The 21,299-nt window shown below is 45.4% G+C and overlaps 1 protein-coding gene across 5 annotated transcripts in view; it reads left to right on the plus strand.

The window, feature by feature from the left end:
• The window catches only part of ctcf (CCCTC-binding factor (zinc finger protein)), a 61,835-nt gene that overhangs the window by 35,539 nt on the left and 4,997 nt on the right, over nt 1-21,299 (plus strand). For all 5 annotated transcript variants that reach the window (XM_072518315.1, XM_072518319.1, XM_072518316.1 and 2 more), the window contains 3 exons: nt 2,736-2,918; nt 4,330-4,465; nt 8,253-8,435. In XM_072518315.1, the coding sequence (XP_072374416.1) occupies nt 2,736-2,918; nt 4,330-4,465; nt 8,253-8,435 (502 nt within the window). The remainder of the gene's footprint in view (nt 1-2,735; nt 2,919-4,329; nt 4,466-8,252; nt 8,436-21,299) is intronic.

A 21,299-nucleotide genomic window follows, 5' to 3' on the forward strand; every position in this document is an offset into this window, starting at 1 on the left:
GAGACTCCCGACTTCAAAAAGCACTTCATGGGCTGTGAAGTACTTTGGAACATCCAGAATGGGTGGCACGGTAGCACAGTGGTTAGCACTGTTGCTTCACAGTGCCAGGGCTACGGGTTCAATTCCCGGCTTGGGTCACTGTCTTGTGCGGAGGGTGCACGTTCTCCCTGTGTCTGCGTAGGTTTCCTCCGGGTGCTTCGTTTTCCTCCCACAAGTCCTGAAAGACGTGCTTGTTAGGTGAATTGGATGTTCTGAATTCTCCTGTCTACCCGAACAGGTGCCGGAATGTAGTGACTAGGGGCTTGCAGTGTTAATGTAAGCCTACTTGTGACAATAAAGATTATTCTAATTATAAGGTTAAAGACCCTGAAAGACACTGTTTAAATGTATGTCTTTTTATTGCTGGTAGGAATTTTGTCTCCCACACCAGCAGCTTTTGGTTTTGCTGTTCAACTAGAATGAAACAAATTTTATTCAGAAGTGCATCTTTGCAGCACTATGGGAAACTGAATTTTTGAGTTTAAGTTTTTGCAAGATGTTCTTGCAAATCACTAGCGCCATTTGACTTGATTGAATTTTATGCTACTTTGGTATTGGCTCTGTGAAATTTACCTCTGAATAATTTCTAATGATTGACTAGTCTTAGAGACGGGAGAAGACACGTGCTCTGCATGTGGAAAGCTCAAACGTTTGCTTTAACATCTGAAGAAGGGCTCAAAGTAATTTGTTTGCTGGAAGTATGTTATAGTCGCAATATTTTTTAATATTGGTGCCTTCAGGGACAGTGACCGTGGTTTCTTGTTCTGCACAGAAGAAGAGCATCATTGACAGCTTGGATTGGAAAAGTTACTGCAAATGAGGTGCAAATTCAGGAGTGTCCATGAGTTTGACACGTGGGTCAAGTACAGCCCCATATTGACTCTGTCCCCCAGGGAAAAGGCGTCAAGCTTTTCTGGAGTTTACCAATAAAATTGGCAACCAGCCCAACTTTAACCAAGTTACATGATTGTTACTAGCATCCTCCGCACCATTTGAAGCAGTTAATTCTGACTTGACTTCATTCAGATTGGTACTAAAATTAAATAGGAAGAAGCAAAACCTACTGCTGAAATCCGTATAAGACTGGATTTGTTAAAGTAGTTGCCATTCGCACCATCTTCTATTATATAATAGGTAGATGTAGCACTTCCCCACCCCACCCCAGAGGATGGCACAAGAGGAAGAAATTACATTTTAAGGGTTCCTTAAGAGAACCAGAGCATTAATTTCTTGTTTATATCTCCTTTTGATATAACATTGAAATTGTCTACAAGTTAAGAATTTGTTTCTTTGAAAATGCTTTTGCCATTAATTAATAACTCTTTAAGACCTGCGATACATTTCAGCAGGTATTGTTTTTCTAGTTTTTCAGCTGCTTTCAGCAGTTTGAACTTTTAGTCCAGTTTAGCGCGTCTGTATTTAATAATTACTGTTGCTTTCAGAGCAGCTGGAATTTGCAGAGATGACCGCAATGGAGAAGGTCTTATTTATAATACAAGCACAATTGCCAATAAAATTAAAACTAACGCAGTAACAACTTGTGTTTTATATAGTGATTTTTTTTTTTTAATGAAAAAAGTATCCTAAGCTGTTTCAGAAGGTTTAAGTGCTAGTTAAAACCTTGTTTTAAGAGATGGGCTTTAAGAAGGGTTTAAAAGCGGACAAAGAAATGGAAAGGCAGAGGAGCTTGGAGGTGGCATTGCAGAGAACTGACTAAGGCAGCTGCAGGTTCCATTACCAGTGGTTCAGAATTCAACAGAATGTCCAATTCCTAACAGCACGTCTTTCAGGACTTTAGGTAGTTACATCAGATGTACGACAACAGGATTATCATTATACCCGTGCCTTCAGCTGACGTGTAAGGAGATTTGGAGTACTCTCAATTTTCTTTAAAGTTCAAATAAAAAAGGCATATAATAAATTCTTCAAAATTTACAAATAGTTGGATAATTTCCTCAAACCCATTCCAAAATACATAAAGTAAGATGTTGAACTAAACCTACAGGTAGTGCTATCTGTGATCAGGTCACACTTAACTAATAGATGGACACATGAGCTCACTTATATTATCCACAAACATAAGGGGTATTACAACATAGTTGCAAAAATGTCATTTTGCTCATTTCCAGTTGAAACATCAAATCAAGATCCATGTTCAGCCACTTCAAAATAATGATCCATCTTCTCTCAAGGCAGGGCTTTCAGGGGAGAATATACAATTTTTATCCGGATGCTGAAGGAAACCTAGTGAAAGGAGTTTTGGGGGCGATCCAAAGAAATTTGAAGACTTGAGTATTTTGAGTTTGTGGATTGTGAAATCAGCAAGAATGGGGAAATATGGATGTGGGATTTAGTTCTGGTTGCATTTGGACAGCTGAGTTTTTGCATATTGGGGTTTGTGGAGTGTGAAGGATGGTAAAGTAACCTAATAAACTAATGAAAATATCATGCATTTCAAGGCAGAAGTGGCAATAACCAGTTTTAGTGGTGGTTCAAAAGTTAGGGTTGAAGTGTTGAACAAGATGCCACGGTGTGTTTCAGCCTGAGTGAGTGGCTGGTAATGCGAATCAAATCAAGAGTGAGTGGAATTCATGGCAGGGTCCAGAAATATTTGATTCACCTTTGATTACCTTTATTTTCAGAAGTTGTTTGCTGTCTTCATTTAATGCTGCTTGTTTTCTCTCTTCTCACTGGAGGAGCGTCACATGGTGATGCACAAACGAACTCATACTGGAGAGAAGCCTTATTCCTGCAGCCGATGTGATAAGACTTTTCGGCAGAAACAACTATTGGATATGCACTTCAAACGCTACCATGATCCTAATTTTATTCCTGCCACCTTTTTGTGCATAAAATGTGGCAAAACATTCACTCGTAAGGTACCAGATATTATATTCAGATGAAACCGCTTATTAATTGCCAACAAAAACCTTTGTTTATATAGTGGCTTTAATGTTGAAATTGTCTTGAAATACTTCAGAAACATTGGAAAAACTGATGGCAAGCCATTATAACAATTTAGTAAGGATGATCAAATAATTTTTTTTGAAGAATAGTCTTGTATGAGAAGGGGAAAGTAGGAAGGCTGAGAAGTTTGGGGAGGAATTTCCAGTGGTTGGAACTTTGGTAACTGAAGCCATCTATACTGATCGTGCTGAGAAGAAAGAGATGCACAAGCGACTATAACAAAAGGATTGGAAAATTTAGAAGGTGTTTTGCAGAGGTTTGAGATTGGAGAGGTCGGGGCAGAGTCACGGTTGTAAAGAGATTTAAAGATGGGGTAAAATATTAAGTTGATTTAAAAAAAAATACTATTGAACATCCTTAAATTCATTTTTATGTGATCGAAATTAGCACTTGAAAATGTGAAATTTTAAAATTACTTTGTTGCAGTGAAATGTTTTTGTAACTTTAATTTTAAGTTGCATTTTAGTTTTTGCTGTCTGGGGGGGAAAAAAAGCTAACCGAGAATTTAACTTGTCCTTATTCAACCACCACCAAACAAATTGGGGGGGAAATCACCGTAGTTGTATCATTTTGATGGTGATTGTTCCCCCTTCTGTGCTTGTACGGTTCTTCCTGAACTGCACCTTTCAGTTCATTGATGGAAGAGGCAGCATTGAGACCACATATATGATGATGAAAGCAAATTAATATGCATTTTAGAAAGTAGTTCCAGGCAGTGCAAGGTCAGAAAAAGAATTCTTTGTGGAAGTTAAAGTTCTTTGAACTAATAATACATGAGGATTCTCTTTGCATGATCTTCCAGCTCTTTTTGGTTTGGTCTGCATATACCATTCCAAAATAGTTAAGAAAGTGGTATAGCCGGAGAAATTAAATGCTGTTGTCTGCTGCTGTGATGGACTACATGTCACAAGGCTGCCTGATCTAGACATTATTGTTTATACCAGAACTACAAAAGAATGAGCCATAGCGAAGATGGAAGCAATTTGGTGGAACCGCAGTTCTGATTTTAATCATATGAACAGTATCCTCACTTTTTTTAAAGTCTATTTTATAAAGCATGTGCTTGACTAGTGAGTCACAAATATATTCGTCAGGTTATTTATTTTGTTTCCTAAAATTATAGAAGTCCTGGAAGTTGTCCTGAAAAATTAACTTTATTTCCCTCTCCAAGGATGTTGCTTGGCCTGCTGAGTACTTCCAACATTCTGATTTTATTTCTGATTTCCAGCATTCGCAGTATTTGGCATTTTATTGATTTTCTAAGTAACTTGCAATGCAAATATTTTCTACATAAACATTTTGTCATTGGTATGCTTCCTGCAGAATACAATGACGAAACATGCTGAGAATTGCAGTGGGCCAGGAGGCGATGAAGGAGATACTATAGAGCGGAAGAAGAGCAAAGGACGCGGGAGGAAACGGAAAATGCAGTCCAAGAAAGGAGACTCCACTGACAGTGGTAATATTGAACTCTGTTTTAAATGCTCTGCTGTGGTACCAGTTACTTGACTCGAAGATTTTGCTGTAACAACTGTAGGCAGTGAGCTCTTGACTTTTGGGAATGGGGTTAAGTTAATTAAAGGAAGCCAACACAGATTTGTAAAAGACATATCATGTTTGACAAAGTTAATTGATTTTTTTAATGAAGTAACAGACGTTTGAGCAAGTGAATGCAATGGACATTGTCTATATGGATTTTAAGAACGCATTTGTCAAATTAACACACAAAAAGCTCCTTACCAAAATTGCTGCAGGATTGAGAAACCCAAGTTCATACAAAGGTCCTTACGGTGCAAGCAATTGATTGGCATGAATAGGTGTTGGGGGAAAAAGATTGTCTAGCTATTTTTGATCAGTTCACAAGAGTACATCCTGGGCGCGATTCTCTGCTCCCGCGCCGTTTCAGAGAATCGCCTGGGTCGCCAAATTTTCCCGCAACGACGCCCTCCCGCGATTCACGGAAGCGGCCAGATCGGCACAATCGCGTTTTGTGCGGCGCGGTCCAGTGAATCGCCCGAGACAGCCAAAATAGCGATTCACCAGTACCCCCGCGATTCTCAGTGTTGGGTGGGCCGAGCGGCCTGCCCAAAACGGCGGGTTCCCCCCGGCGCCGTCCACACCTGGTCGCTGCCGGCGGGAACAGTGCGGGGGTGGGGGGGGGGGGGGGGGGTCCTCAAATGGGGTCTGGCCCGCGATCGGTGCCCACCGATCGTCGGGCCGGCCTCTCTGAAGGAGGACCTCCTTTCTTCCGCAGCCCCGCAAGATCCGTCGGACATCTTCTTGCGGGGCGTACTCGGGGAGGACGGCAACCAGGCATGCGCGGGTGACGCCAGTTATGCGGCGCCGGCCGCGTCATGTATGCGGCGCTGCCTTTACGCGGCGTCATGGCGTGGCGCGTGTAAATGACGCGGCGGCGCTCCTAGCCCATTTTCGGGCCCTGAATCGGTCGGGATAGGGGCCGTTTCGCGCTGTCATGAACCTCGACGGCGCGAACACTCTGTCTCCATTTCAGAGAATCGCGCCCCATGTATCCTCAGTCCAGAAGGCTGAGTAATTCTGAATATGGGTGAGCCAGTAATTCCCAGCCTGTGATTATAAGAGAGAACCAATAGAGGCCATGAAAAGTTCAAGCCAAATGAAGCAGTAAGCTATTGAATCAAATACGGTTTTCTTATTTGGACCTTTGTCTTTCAACGTAATTGCTTAGCCCATTTTCTGCCCAGCCTTTTCTAATATAACTGTTTATTATCACAGCCATTTCCCTGTTCTACTGGAATATCAGTGGTTACAGCAAGTCTTTCCACCCCTGTGAGCTAGAAGGCAGCTAAACTGTAAGCCTGTGTTGAGCTTTATAGCTATTTATTGTAAAGGGCTTTGCATCTTAGTTCTGCCTCTTCAAAACAGTGTGTGATATTGGTTGGCGAGGATTTTCTGGGTGTTGGGTAATGGATTGCAACTCTCATTTGCGAGACGTTATATTCATTCTTTAAATGTTTCCACGTGATATGCTCGTCGAAACAGTGCTCTGTCGACAAATGTGCAACAGGCACATCTGAACATACTAGTATCAATTACATTTAACAAAATAATGCTTACAGGTGCAAAAAACATCCTGAAGGGCCTATGGGACGCTGGGCTTCAGTGAAACTTGCATACAATCATGGAGATACTGTTGCAGTTGAGCTGGTTATTTGTTGTAATATATGCAGTTTCTGGGTGTTTCTTTAGAACATTACAGCGCAGTACAGGCCCTTCGGCCCTCGATGTTGCGCCGACCTGTGAAACCACTCTAAAGTGTCGCTTTTGGAATGATATAGCAGCCTTGGAACAATTCTAGTGGCGACTAACTGGGATAATAAAGACCACAGGTCCTGGGTAGAGTGAGGGACTGGATTAATTTGAGTTACGGTCCTCTGAGTTGAGATGGGGGGATAGGATTGAAACATTTAAATTTACAATGGGAAGGATATTAAATAGTTCAGCAAAAGATCATTGAATTGAGGGTAAAAAGAGCTTATGTGAGTCATCTCTGGGGTTTAAATGAACTACCCTGTTCTTTCGCTTCAGTGAGCAATGTAATCTTTTGCCATGCTATATATTTTGTCTATATTTTTGTTTAGTCCTCATCAACTTACATTTCACTGGTCTCCAGACCTTCTGGTTAAAACATTTTGCAAGGTTCTGAAATGTGTCAAGTGTAAATATCTCAATATTAACCCATATATGCTCTCTAGTTTGGATGGGATTGGTATCCTGTTCCAGAAAGGAGAGCGGCAAACTGAACTTCTTTATCCTCTCGCCATCTGTGAGCATAGGTGTTTTTGAATTTTTTTTCAGTTGGCTGTGGCGTCTTTCCCCAAACCCTCCTGTTTGAGATCCAATTTTAAAAGTAACACGTAACAAACTCGTTATGATTAACTACGGTCAGTTTATTTCGCAAGATCTGGGAGGGTGTTAGAACATAGTGCTGAAGGAGGCCATTCGGCCCATCGAGTGCACTGACCCACTCAAGCCCTCACTTCCACCCCATCCCTGTAACCCAATAACCCCTCCTAACCTTTTTGATCACTAAGGGCAATTTTGCATGGCCAATCCATCTAACCTGCACGTCTTTGGACTGTGAGAGGAAACCTGAGCACCCAGAGGAAACCCACGCAGACACTGGGAGAACGTGCAGACTCTGCACAGACAGTGACCCAGCCGGGAATTGAACCTGTACCCTGGCGCTGTGAAGCCACAGTGCTATCCACTTGTGCTACCGTGCTGTTGGGGAGGATGTTCACAAGCTCACATGTACACATACAATAAGGAGGATCAGAATAAAGAGAATGATGAACTACAGTAAAAGAACCACAGAAATGAATATTCGCGTGATTTCAAGTCCAAAAAATGAAAGTCCAGAGGGTATAACCTCTGTTGGAAACCAGAAGAGATGGCCACTCTTGAGTCATGTGATCTGCAGCAGCTATCTTTTCATTCAGCAAATGTCTTCTAAAATGGCAAAAAAAAAATAGTTTTGATTTTTTAATCAAGTTTTATTGACATTGGAGTTTGCACATTCTCCCCGTGCCTGTGTGGGTCTCATCCCCCAAACCCAAAGATGTGCAGGTTGGTGGATTGGCCACGCTAAATTGCCCCTTAATTGGGCAGGGGGAATTAATTGGGTACTTAATTATTTTTAAATGTCTTTTATAAAAATAAAAAAAAAATTTAGATTATCCAATTCATTTTTTCCAATTAAGGGGTAATTTAGTGTGGCCAATTAACCTACCGTGCACATCTTTGGGTTGTGGGGGTCGAAACCCACGCAAACACTGGGAGAATGATCAAACTCCACACGGACAGTGACCCAGAGCCGGGATCGAACCTGGGACCTTGGTGCCGTGAGGCGGCAGCAGTAACCACTGTGCCACCGTGCTGCCCTTAAATGTCTTATTGACGTGATGAATATTGATCAATACTTCATGTGGTTTAATGACCCTTTCAATGTGAAAACTTGAAGTTTGTGGGGGATCATTTCTACTATTCTCACAGCAAGTGACAATGGCATACTGAGTATAACGGCAGGGAAAGCATTGCTTGAGAGGAATTGAAGAAGACATTTTTAAGAACAAAATAAATTGTTGTAAGGTGGCTAATCTTTGCCCTAAAACAATACTAAATTGGATTTTCAGTATTGGGTGGGTTAAACTATCTTGTTTTGATGCTTAATCTTGTTTTAATCAGTGTACTATCTACTTTTGTAGATGATGAGGATAATGCTGAACCTGAACTAGATGGTGATGAAGAGGACGAGCCAGTTGTGAGCAAACCTGAGGAAGAGGAAGAAGAGGAGCAGCCTATTGCAGAAGTTATCCCCATACCTACACCAGCAAAAAAGCGAAGGGGTAGACCACCTGGCAAAGCTAATCAATCAAATAAAAATACTGGTAATGTAACATTTTATATATACATTAAAAATTGCATGTTCTGTGTAAATCCAGTTCCTGTTTTTGGTGCACCTTTGGCCCAATTCATAAACCAAACAATAGGATCATCTCTTTGTGAAGTGCTTGCCATGTACTTTCAGAAACTATTAAGTAATACCAGGAATAGGAATCATGGTTAACTGTGTCTATTTTAATATATTTTTCCTAGCATAGTGTAATTGATGCCAAATTACACAGGACTGCTGTCCTAAATGAGACTGCTAACTCGATGTGGGCATGGTTTGTTTGGCTCAGTGCTGCCAGGCCTGGCCAGTTATTCATTGAGCTGAGCTAGGGACGGAACTGTATATCTGTGGAGTTTGCACATTCTCCCCGTGTCTATGTGGGTCTCACCCCCACAACCCAAAGATGTACAGGATAGGTAGATTGGCCACGCTAAATTGCCCTTTAATTGGGAAAGAAAATTAATTGGGTACTCTTTTTTTTTTAAAAGAGCACAGATAGACACATAGCAGCAGGATATCATTGCTATAAGGAAACCTGGCTAAAGGAGGGGCCAAATTGGTAGCTACACTAAGGACATGGAACCAGATGAGGCAACATTTGGTCCCCATCTGCAGAAACCATAAGTTCCCACCAGCTATACTCAACCCCACTTTCAAAAAATGGGGGGGGGGGGGCGGGGGGATGCTAACAGTCGGGGACTTTTACAGGGGGACAGACTAGTGGCACTGAGCGAACTAATGGAGGACCTGGGACTGCCGACAGGACAGGAACTTAGACACCTCCAGGTAAAGCAATTTCTCCGCAAGGAGACAGTAGGGTGCCCCGGGAACCACATTACTAGAGGACCTGATAAATACAACGAGGACAGTAAGGAAGGGCGAACTGGGAAAATCTACGGGCAGCTACTGGACAGGCCGAGACTGCCACTGAATGAAGTCGGACAAAAATGGGGAGTAGAACTGAGGACAGAGGTGGGCTGGGGACTCTGGAGCGAAACATTGAGCAGGGCCAACTCCACCTTCTCGTGCGCAGGGCTCAGCCTCATGCAGTTCAAGGTGGTGCACAGAGCGCACCTAACCAGAACCCGAATGCACAGGTTCTTCCGGAGTTGGAAGATAAATGTGAATGGTGCCAGAGAGGCCTGGTCAACCACATGTTCTGGGCTTGTCCCAAACTTGTAGGGTTCTGGACAGCCTTTTTCGAGACAATGTCCAAGGTTGTGGGGCTGAGGGTGGAGCCGTGCCCGATAGTGGCATCCTCGGGGTATCAGAACAGCCAGAGCTACACACTGGGAAGAGGGCCGACACCCTAGCTTTCTCCTCCCTATCACATGCTGGATAATCCTGCTTGGCTGGCAATCAGCAGCACCACCCACAGCTGCAAACTGGCTGGCAGACCTGGCGGAATTTCTCCATTTGGAGAAGGTCGAGTACACCATCTGAGGGTCGGAAAAAGACTTCCTTAAAGCATGGGGGCAGTTCGTCAGCCTGTTCCAAAATCTGTTCGAAGCCAACAGCGAATAGGGAAAAAGCAAGAGATGGGAGAAAGCAGACAGGGATACATAACTCTAAGGGGAAGGGGGGAGGAAGAGATGAGGAAACTCGGGAACTACAGGGAGAAGCCGAACCCACAAGGCTGGCAACAGAAAACATAAAGGGAAGGGGGGGGGCCAAAGGGGAGAATAGGAGCTCGGGGACAGAACACCCTGAATGAGAGAGGGTGATGCCAAGGAGGGGGTGGGGGGACCCCAAGAATGATTGTACGTTCATAATAACGGCAAGCACTATAAATATTGAACGTAAAGTTTTACTGTGCATAAATGCTAATAAAAGTATATTTTTTTAAAGGAGGGGCAAAATTGGCAGCTCGGTATCCCTGGATACAGTTTTCGGCAGGCGGGGCGGGGGGGGGGGGCGGTAGCACTAGCACTAATGGTTAGGGAATCAATTCCAGTTGTGAGATGGGATGGCATACCAAATGGGTCAACAAGCTAGGCTTTATGGGTTGCACTTGGAAATAAAAAAGGGGCAGTAACACTACTGGGAGTCACACTACTGGGACAGTAGTGGGAAGTTGTGCTTGGAGTCCGAGGAGATAGGAGAGGTGCTAAATTAATATTTTTCGTCAGTATTCACACAGGAAAAAGACAATGTTGTCAAGGAGAATACTGAGATTCAGGCTACTAGATTAGAAGGGCTTGAGGTTCATAAGGAGGAAGTGTTAGCAATTCTGGAAAGTGTGAAAATAGATAAGTCCCTTGGGCCGGATGGGATTTATCCTAGGATTCTCTGGGAAGCTAGGGAGGAGATTGCTGAGCCTTTGGCTTTGATCTTTAAGTCATCTTTGTCTACAGGAATAGTGCCAGAAGACTGGAGGATAGCAAATATTGTCCACTTGTTCAAGAAGGGGAGTAGAGACATCCCCGATAACTATAGACCAGTGAGCCTTACTTCTGTTGTGGGCAAAATCTTGGAAAGGTTTATAAGAGATGGGATGTATAATCATCTGGAAAGGAATAATTTGATTAGAGATGGTCAACACGGTTTTGTGAAGGGTAGGTCGTGCCTCACAAACCTTATTGAGTTCTTTGAGAAGGTGACCAAACAGGTGGATGAGGGTAAAGCAGTTGATGTGGTGTTTAAGGATTTCAGTAAAGTGTTTGATAAGGTTCCCCACGTTAGGCTACTGCAGAAAATACGGAGGCATGGGATTCAGGGTGATATAGCAGTTTGGATCAGAAATTGGCTAGCTGGAAGAAGACAAAGGGTGGTGGTTGATGGGAAATGTTCAGACTGGAGTCCAGTTACGAGTGGTGTACCACAAGGATCTGTTTTGGGGCCACTGCTGTTTGTCATTTTTATAAATGACCTGGAAGAGGGCGCAGAAGGATGGGTGAGTAAATTTGCAGATGACACTAAAGTCGGTGGAGTTGTGGACAGTGCGGAAGGATGTTACAAGTTACAGAGGGACATAGATAAGCTGCAGCGCTGTGCTGCGAGGTGGCAAATGGAGTTTAATGCAGAAAAATGTGAGGTGATTCATTTTGGAAGGAATAACAGGAAGACCGAGTACTGGGCTAATGGTAAGATTCTTGGCAGTGTGGATGAGCAGCGAGATCTCGGTGTCCATGTACATAGATCCCTGAAAGTTGCCACCCAGGTTGAGAGGGTTGTTAAGAAGGCGCACGGTGTGTTAGCTTTTATTGGCAGAGGGATTGAGTTTCAAAGCCATGAGGTCATGTTGCAGCTGTACAAAACTCTGGTGCGGCCGCATTTGGAGTATTGCGTGCAATTCTGGTCGCCGCATTATAGGAAGGATGTGGAAGTATTGGAAAGGGTGCAGAGGAGATTTACCAGATTGCTGCCTGGTATGGAGGGAAGATCTTATGAGGAAAGGCTGAGGGACTTAAGGCTGTTTTCGTTCGAGAGAAGAAGATTAAGAGGTGACTTAATTGAGGCATACAAGATGATTAGAGGATTGGATAGGGTGGACAGTGAGCGCCTTTTTCCTCTGATGCTGATGCCTAGCATGAGGGGACATAGCTTTAAATTGAAGGGAGATAGATATAGGACAGATGTCTGAGGTAAGTTCTTTACTCAGAGAGTAGTAAGGGCGTGGAATGCCCTTCCTGCAACAGTAGTGGGCTCGCCAACACTAAGGGCATTCAAATGGTCATTGGATAGACATATGGACGATAAGGGAATAGCGTAGATGGGATTTAGAGTGGCTTCACAGGTCGGCGCAACATCGAGGGCCGAAGGGCCTGTACTGCGATGTTCTATGTTCTATACTATAGACCCCCAAATTATGAAAGGGAAATAGAAGGGTAAATATGTAGGCAAATTTATGCCTGTAAGAACAGGAGGGCAATCATAGTAGGAGACTTTAGCTAGCCCAATATCAACTGGGAATCAAACAATGTATGGGGAACTGAGGGAGAAAAATTCATTAATGTGTCCAAGAAAATGTTTTCAGCCATTTAGTGACAAGCGAGCCCAACAAGATGTGATGTAATTCTAGACCTAGTCTTGGGGATCTAATAACGGCAATGGGTGAGGTGACAGTTGGTGACCATATCAGGAATAACGATCACAATTCAGTTAGATTCGGTATTACCATGGAAAAGGGCAGGGATAAAGCAGGAGTAAAAATTTTGTACTGGGAGATGGCAAATTTTTTAGAAATGAGAAGGGATTTGGCTGAGGTGGACTGGCCAGCACTGCTAGAGAATAAAACTGTGGAAAACCAGTGGGAAGCACTAAACTGGGATATCCTAAATGTACAAAGTAGACACGCCCCTCCAAAAATAAGAGTTGTACTGACAAATCTACTGGTTGTCTAGAGGAATACAGAGGAAGATCAAACAGAAAAAGAAAGTGTACAATAGGCATAACGAACTAAGCACTGCAGATAGCCTAGACGAGTATAGAAAGTGCAGGGACGAAGCCAATAAGGAAATCAAAGAGAGGCCATGAAAAAAAAATTAGCAAGTAAAGTTAAGGAAAACTCATAGATGTTTTATAAATATATTAATGTAAACGGTTAGTTAAGGGAAAAGTGGGACCTATCAGAGATAAAAGAGAGGGGGAACTTGTATATAGATGCAGAGTCTGTGGGAAGGGTTTTAAATGAATATTTTGCCTCCGTGTATACAAAGGACATGGATGATGCAGATATAATAATCCATGATGAGCACTGATACTGGATGGGATAATAGAGAGAGGAAGTACTCGAAGAATTGAAATCCTTGAAAGTTCGGCGCCGAGGACCGGGTTTGTCACTTTCCGTGTGGAGTTTGCATGTCCTTGTGTCTGGGTGGGTCTCACCCCGACAAGTCCACGATGTGCAGGGTAGGTGGATTGGCCACGCTAAATTGCCCCTTAATTAGAATTTTTTTTTAAAGGAAGTCCTTGAAAGTTGATAAGTCGCCAGGGCCAGATGGTTGTTTCCGAGGCTACTGAAGAAGGTCAGGGAGGAGATACATGCTCAAGAGGATGTTTTTCCAATCCTCACTAGACACAGGGTAGGTACCAGAGGACTGGAGAAATGCAAACGTGCTACCATTGTTTAAAAGGGGATCAAAGGAAATGCCGAACAATTATAGGCCAGATAGTCTTGCGTCACTGGTGGGCAAATTAGTAGAATCAATCTTGAGAGATAGGATTAACTGTCACATAAAAAGGCATGGACTAGTCGGGGATAGTCAGCATGGATTTGTTAAAGGAAGCTCTTGCCTCACAAATTTGATTGAATTCTTTGAGGAAGTGACAAGAAGGGTTGATAGAGCAGTGGATGTGGTGTACAATGATTTTAGCAAGGCGTTTGACAAAGTCACATGGCAGGTTGTTCAAGAAAGTGAAAGCCCATGGGATACAGGACAATGTGGCAAACTGGTTAAAAATTGGCTTAGAAACAGGAAGCAAAGGATAATGGTCAATGGCTGCCGTTACAATTGGAAAGTTGTTTCAATTGGTGTTCCATAGGGCTCGGTATTGGGAACCTTCTTGTTTGTGCTATACATTCACGATTTGGAGGTGAATATGGGGAGCATGATTGGGAAATTTGCAGATGACACAAAGATTGGCTGAGTGGTTTAGAGGATAACTATAATCTTCAAAACTACATAGGCGGATTGGTGGAGTGGGCGATAAAGTGGCAGATGGAATTTAACACAGAAGTGTGAGGTCGTGCATTTAGAGAGGTCAAACCGTTGTAAGGTGTACACAATAAATGGGAATATCCTAAAAGGGGTAGATGAAGTGAGAGATCATAGCATACAGATACACAAGTCCCCAAAGGCAGCAGTTCAAGTAGACAAGGGGCGGGATTCTCTGCCGGCGAGATGCTCCGTTTTGCCGGCCGCTGGGGGTTTCCCGACGGCGTGGGGCTGCCCCACAATGACAAACCCCATTGACCGGCCGGCATAATGGAGCATCCTGCCGGCGGGGTGAGGCAGAAATGTGGCCCGGCAGGATGGAGCATCCTGCCGCAGGTTGTTAAGAAAGCGGGAATGCTCTCCTTCATTGGCAGAGGTATAAAATATAAAAGTAAGGATATAATGTTAGAATTGTATAAAACACTGGTGAGGCCAAAACTGGAATATTGTGTGCACTTCTGGTCATCACATTACAGGAAGGATGTTATTGCTCTGGATAGAGTGCAGAGGAGGTTTACAAGAATATTGCCAGGGCTAGAAAAGCACAGCTAGAAGGAGAGTTTGGATAGGTTGAGGTTATTTTCTTTGGAACAAAGAAGGCTGAGGGATGCCTTAATTGAGGTGTACAAAATTGAGGGGAAGGAATAAGGTGGACAGGATAAAATGTTTTCCCTTGGTGAAGAATTTTTTTTTTTTTTTTTTTTAACGCATTTTATTCAAACTTGTATCAAAGTAGGTTACAGCAAATAAACACCCCGGGAAATATTCTTCCCAACAATCAACTATACAGTTTGTACAGATTTTTCTCCTTTTTCACTCCCCATCACCCACCCCACTATCCTGGCTAAGACCACGAACACTCCCCGCCCAGAATCTTCCCAATTTTTCCAACCCCAAAACATGTGCGCATGATTCGCTGGCCCCGCCCACACCTCTCACACTCATCTGGTACCACCTGAAAGAACCCACTCATTCTCGCCCGAGTCATATGCACCCTGTGCACCACCTTAAACTGTATCAGGCTCATCCTCGAACAAGAGGAGGTCCTGTTTACCCTTCGCAGTGCCTCACTCCATACTCCCCAATTGATCTCCATTCCCAACTCCGCTTCCCATTTCTCCTTGATCCTCACCACCCGCTCGCCTCCCTGTTCCCCCAGCCACTTATATATATCCCCAATTCTTCCCTCCCTTTCCACAACCAGAAGCAGCAGTCGCTCCAGCAGGGTGTATCCCAGCAAACTAGGGAACTCCTTCCAGACCTTTCGTGCAAAGTCCCTAACTTGTAGATACCTGAACTCACTACCCCTCAACAGCTCTACCCTCTCCCTTAGCTCCTCCAGACTGGCGAACCCTTCCTCCAAATACAGATCCCTCACCTTGACCAGCCCCACTTCCCTCCACCTCCTGTATACACTATCCATCCCCCCCTGTTCAAACCCATGATTCTCGCACAGCGGCATTAGCACCAACATCCCTTCCACCCTAAAATGCCTCCTCAGCTGATTCAATATCTTTTTTTAGAACATAGAACATACACTGCAGAAGGAGGCCATTCAGCCCATCAAGTCTGCACCGACCCACTGAAGCCCTCACTTCCACCCTATCCCCGTAACCCCATATAACCTTTTTGGTCACTAAGGGCAATTTATCATGGCCAATCCACCTAACCTGCATGTTTTTGGACTGTGGGAGGAATCCGGAGCACCCGGAGGAAACCAACGCAGACACGGGGAGAATGTGAAAACTCCACACAGACAGTGATCCAGCAGGGAATCGAACCTGGGGTGCTGGTGCTGTGAAGCCACAGTGCTATCCACTTGTGCTACCGTGATGCCCTGCCGTGGACTGCACTACTGGACTTCCTGAATACCTACTCTGAGCCATTGGCAATGCTGCCGTCACCATAGCCCTCAAACTAGACCCCTTACAAGATTCCTCCTCCATCCTAACCCACTCTACCCCTTCTCCTTCCCACCACCGCCACAATTTGTCCCCATTCGCTGCCCAATACTAATGAAGCTCTTTGGCAAAGCCAACCCCCCCCTGCTGCTTCTGCCTCTGTAGCAGGGTCCTCCCCACCCTCGATACCTTCCCCACCCGTAATTGGTGGAGAATTCTAGAACCAGACATGGATTCAAGATAAATAGCAGAAGGTGTAGAGGGGACATGAGGAAAAACTTTTTTACGCAGTGTTGTGAGAGTCTGGAATTCGCTGCCCAGGTTGATGGTGGAGGCAGAGACCCTGAACTCTTTTAATAAGTACCTGGATCTGCACCTTAAGTGCTCTAAGCTACAGGGCTATGGACCGGATGAAAGAAGGTGTGATTAGAAAGGGTACCTGCGTGTTCTTGGGCTTGCATAGACAAGATGGGCTGAATGACCTCCTCTGCTGTAACTTTTCTATGGAACTAGTTGAGAAATTGATTAAAACAAATAAGAAATCCATTTACTTAAGTTGTTGATTTGCCGATTTGCAAAGCAGTCAATCCTTTCTTAAAAATCTTTTTATTCGCCACATATATTCACATACATTTCATCATACAAAAGAGGAACAAAAACAACCCCAAAATATAAAAAAGAAAACAATCCCCCCACCCCACCCCCAACAGTCAATGGTGACCATCTCCCGAAAGTGCATAATAAACAAATACCAAGAATTGTAGAACCCCTCCTTCGAGCCCCCCCAGCTCAAACCTCGCCTTCTCCAGGGTCAAAAACTCCAGCAGGTCCCCCTGACGCACAGAGTGGAGAGACTGACCTCCACCTCAACAACACCCGCCTACCAGCAATCAGCGAGGCAAAGGCTAAAACATCCGCACCCACCTGCAACCCGGGCCAGTCCAAAACCCTAAATATGGCTTCTTGGGTACTGGGCTTCACATTCATGTGTGAGATTGTGCTAAATACCATCTTCCAAAACCTTTCCAGCTTCGGGCAGGACCAAAACACGTGAACATGGTTTGCGGGGTCCCTCCCACATCGCTCACAGACATTCTCCACCCCCTCCCACAGCTGTCTCATGTTTGATTTTGTGAGGTGCGCCCTATGTACGACTTTCAACTGTATCAGCCCCAGCATTGCACTCAAGATCGAGGCATTTACCCTCTGCTGCACCTCACATCACAATCCCTCTTCCATCTCCTCCCACTTTGCCGTAAGCCCCTCCATAGACACCCTGTCCTCCTCCAGGATCTTCCCATAAATCGCCGAAACAACTCCCCTCCCCTAATTTTGCATCCTCCCTTGATCCGGCCCCAACTTAAAATGTTACCTAAACTGCCTCCAAATTTTCAAAGTGGCCACCACCGAGTACCTTCCTGGAACCATCAAGAGCTCCCGATGGCCCAGCTCTACACGTTCTCCACATTTGCCTCCCAATAAAAGTACAATAAGTGTGAGAGGCCTAAAGTGCTTTGCCGCCAAACAGAATGCCAGCCCCCCACCCCCTACTCCTGGCTGGGAGACCACAAAATACTCACTTGCTTACATTCAATTTAAACCCCGAAAAGTCCCGAATTTTTGGTGCAGCTCCACTATACTCCCCACCGATGTGCTTGGTTCCGAGATATACAATAGCAGATTATCTGCGTTTGAGGACACCCTGTGCTCCACCCCCCTCACTATCCCTTTCCATAGCCCCAAGCTCCTGAGCGTGATGGCAAAGGGCTCTACAGCCAATGCAAACAACAGGCGGGACATAGGGCAATAGAACACCCCTGCCTTGTACCCTGGTGCAGTGTAAAGTACCCCACATTTGTACTATTAGTGCGAACGCTCACCATTAGCTCCTTATACAACAGCCAAACCCACGCCATAAACCTCGGCTCAATTGCAAATACCGCTATCGAGTAACCTCACTGTACCTGATCAAACATTTTCTCTGCGTCCAATGCCACGACCACTTCCATCTCCTTTCCCTCACTGGAGACAGGATCACATTCAACAACCTCCTCGCCTTCGAATACAGCTGCCTTCCCTTCGAACCCCGTTTGGTCCTCCCCAATCACCTTCAGAAGGCATCCCTTAACCTTGCCGCCAGAACCTTTGCCGATACCTTGCCATCTACATTTAGTAGGGATATGGGCCTGTATGACCCATGCACCTCTCTAGAGCTGGCCAGCCAACATAAGCCCTGCCTTTCCCCCGTGCTCATTGACTGCTCCCATCACCGTTTTCAACTGACGCACTGCTTTCCCTGTGGACAACTTCGAACCTCGCCCGAAGCTCCTTCCTCTTAGCCAAGGGGTCCAGGCCGCCACGTCCATGTATCTCCTATCCACCTCCAAAATCAATTTTTGCCCCCCCCCCCCCCCCCCCCCCCCCCCCCCCTCTCTCGTCTGCTATAAGCGATAGATAGCATGGTTTTGTGAAGGGGAGGTCGTGCCTCCCTAACTTGATCGAGTTTTTGAGGAAGTGACAAAGACGATTGATATGGGGAGGGTGGTGGATATTGTTTACATGGACTTCAGTAAAGCCTTTGACAAGGTGCATGTCAGACTGGTACAAAAGGTGAAGTCACACAGGATCAGAGGTGAGGTGGTAAGATGGGTACAGAACTGGCTTGGTCAGCGAAGGCAAAGGGTAACAGTAGAAGGATGTTTTTCTGAATGGAAGGTTGTGACTAGTGGTGTTCCACAGGGATCTGTGCTTGGGCCTCTGTTGTTTGTAGTGTACATAAACGATTTGGAGGAAAATGTCGCCAGTCTGATTAGTAAGTTTGTGGATGACACCAAGGTTGGTGGAGTGGCAGATCGTGTTGAGGATTGTCAGAAGATACAGCAGGACATAGATAGGTTGGAGACTTGGGTAGAGAAATGGCAAATGTGGGGTAATGCATTTTGGTAAGTTTATATCAATAGAAATAATCTTTATTGTCACAAGTAGACTTCCATTAACACTGCAATGAAGTTACTGTTAAGAGCCCCTAGTCGCCACATTCCGGCGCCTGTTTGGGTACACCGAGGGAGAATTCAGAATTCTCAACTGGTATGGGCAATAGGGCACCCTTGTACCCGCGCTGCTGGCCTTGTTCTGCATCACAAACCAGCTGTCTAGCCCACTGAGCTAAACCAGCCCTGTCTAACAGAGAGGGGAAATATACCGTAAACAGCAAAACTCTTAGGAATATAGAACGTCAGAGAGATCTGGGCGTGCAGGTCCACAGTTCATTGAAGGTGGCAACACAAGTGGACAGGGTAGTCAAGAAAGCATATGGAATGCTTGCCCTCATTGGACGGGGCATCGAGTATAAAAACTGGCAAGTCATGTTACAGTCATGCTATGAATTGGATGGGAATAGAGGGATACCGACCCAGGAAATGGAGAAGATTGTAGTTTAGTCAGGCAGCATGGTCGGCACGGGCTTGGAGGGCCGAAGGGCCTGTCCCTGTGCTGTACTGTTCTTTGTTAGTTGTATAGAACCTTGGTGCGACTGCGCTTGGAATATTGCGCACAATTCTGGTCGCCACACTACCAGAAGGATATGGAGGCTTTGGAGAGGGTGCAGAGGAGGTTTACCAGGATGTTGCCTGGTCTGGACGGTGTTAGTTATGTGGAGAGGCTGATAGACTCGGACTGTTTTCATTAGAAAGACGGAGGTTGAGGGGTGACCTGATAGAGGTCTACAAGATTGAGGGGCATGGATAAAGTGGATGGACAGGCACTCTTTCCCAGGGTGGAGGGGTTAGTCACCAGGGGGCATAGGTTTAAGGTCCATGGGGCAAAGTTTAGAGGAGATGTGCAAGGCAGGTTTTTTACACAGAGGGTGGTGAGTGCCTGGAATGCATTGCCAGGAGAGGTTGTGGAATCAGATACATTAACAGCGTTCAAAAGGCATCTTGACAAACACATGGATAGGATGTGTATAGAGGGATACAGCACTAGGAAGTGCTGAGGGTTTTGGCCAAGTGTGGTATCATGACCGGTACAGGCATGCAGGGCTGAAGGGCCTGTTCCTGTGCTGTATTGTTCTTTGTTCTTGTCCACCTTTGTCTTGAACAAAATCCCCCCCCCCCCCCCACTACTGCCTTCAGAGCCTCCCAAACCACCAACTGCGAAACTTCCCCCGTGCAATTAAACCCCGCTTATTCCTCAATCACCGTCAGAGCCACCAACCTCTAATGCCCCGTCACCTCACACGTACCTAGTCCGCCACCACCTTCTCCATCTGAAACCTCACCCTCTTGCCCACCAATACCACTACCCCCTGAGCTCTGCTATTGAACCCCAAATGGAAAAGCTGACTCACCTAACCCTTCCTAAGCCTCACCTGATCCTTCACCCTCAGATGGGTCTCCTGCAACATCATCAAGTCGGCCTTTAAGCTCTTTAAATGTGTAAAGACCTTCGACCTCCTAACCCCCTCATGTTTCACATTAGTATTCTCACACACACACACTCACTCCCTGTCCGGCATCATCATAACCCCGGGCCCTGCCCTTCCCTTTTTTACCTTCAAAATCCTCCCCATCCGCTTTCTCTTGAAAACACCTCTCCCAGTATGGATCCCATCCTCCCGCCTTTCACACCACCCAGGCTCATCAAAACCTGTTCGACCAGTTTCCAACGACCGCAGCCTTTTTCTCTCTCTCTCTCTCTCTCTCTCTCTCTCTCTCTCTCTCTCTCTCTCTCTCTTCCCCCCCCCCCCCCCCCCCCCCCCCAAAGCCACCACGCTCCCGTTCTCTAGCCAACCTTCGCTTGCCAGTGTGGAGGTCCTGCCCAGGCCCCCCTCTCCCAATCCCCTCCCCCATGGCCCCTGAAAACAAAGACAAACAAAACCAATGCAAAAACCACACCCCAGAAAACCGTCATAACCCCATAGCCCAATATAACTGTTACCAACTTTAGTCTGTAACAAAGGTAAACTACCCTTTCCCATTCAACTAACCTGAAAAGCCAAGTGTTTTTCCCCCCCCCCACCCCACATACAAAGCAAATAATAACCCGAATCGAGAAATAAAGGCAGAGCACAGCCCCCATCCCCTCAGTCCAAGTCCCCCTCCCAACCCCATCCCTCATTTCAGTCCCAATCCTTCGGCCTTCCCGAACGCCTCCATCTTGAAGTAGAAGTCTTTTGAGTTGTAGGTCACCCTCGGCTTCCCCGGATAGACCACGCCAAACCTCACACCATTACTGTAGAGTGCCGCATTCACCTGTCCGAAGGGCATCCGCCTTTTCGCCAGCTAAACCGTCGAGTCCTGG

This window comes from Scyliorhinus torazame, chromosome 10 (assembly GCF_047496885.1).
Source record: "Scyliorhinus torazame isolate Kashiwa2021f chromosome 10, sScyTor2.1, whole genome shotgun sequence".
In the NCBI taxonomy this organism is placed as follows: Eukaryota; Metazoa; Chordata; class Chondrichthyes; order Carcharhiniformes; family Scyliorhinidae; genus Scyliorhinus; species Scyliorhinus torazame.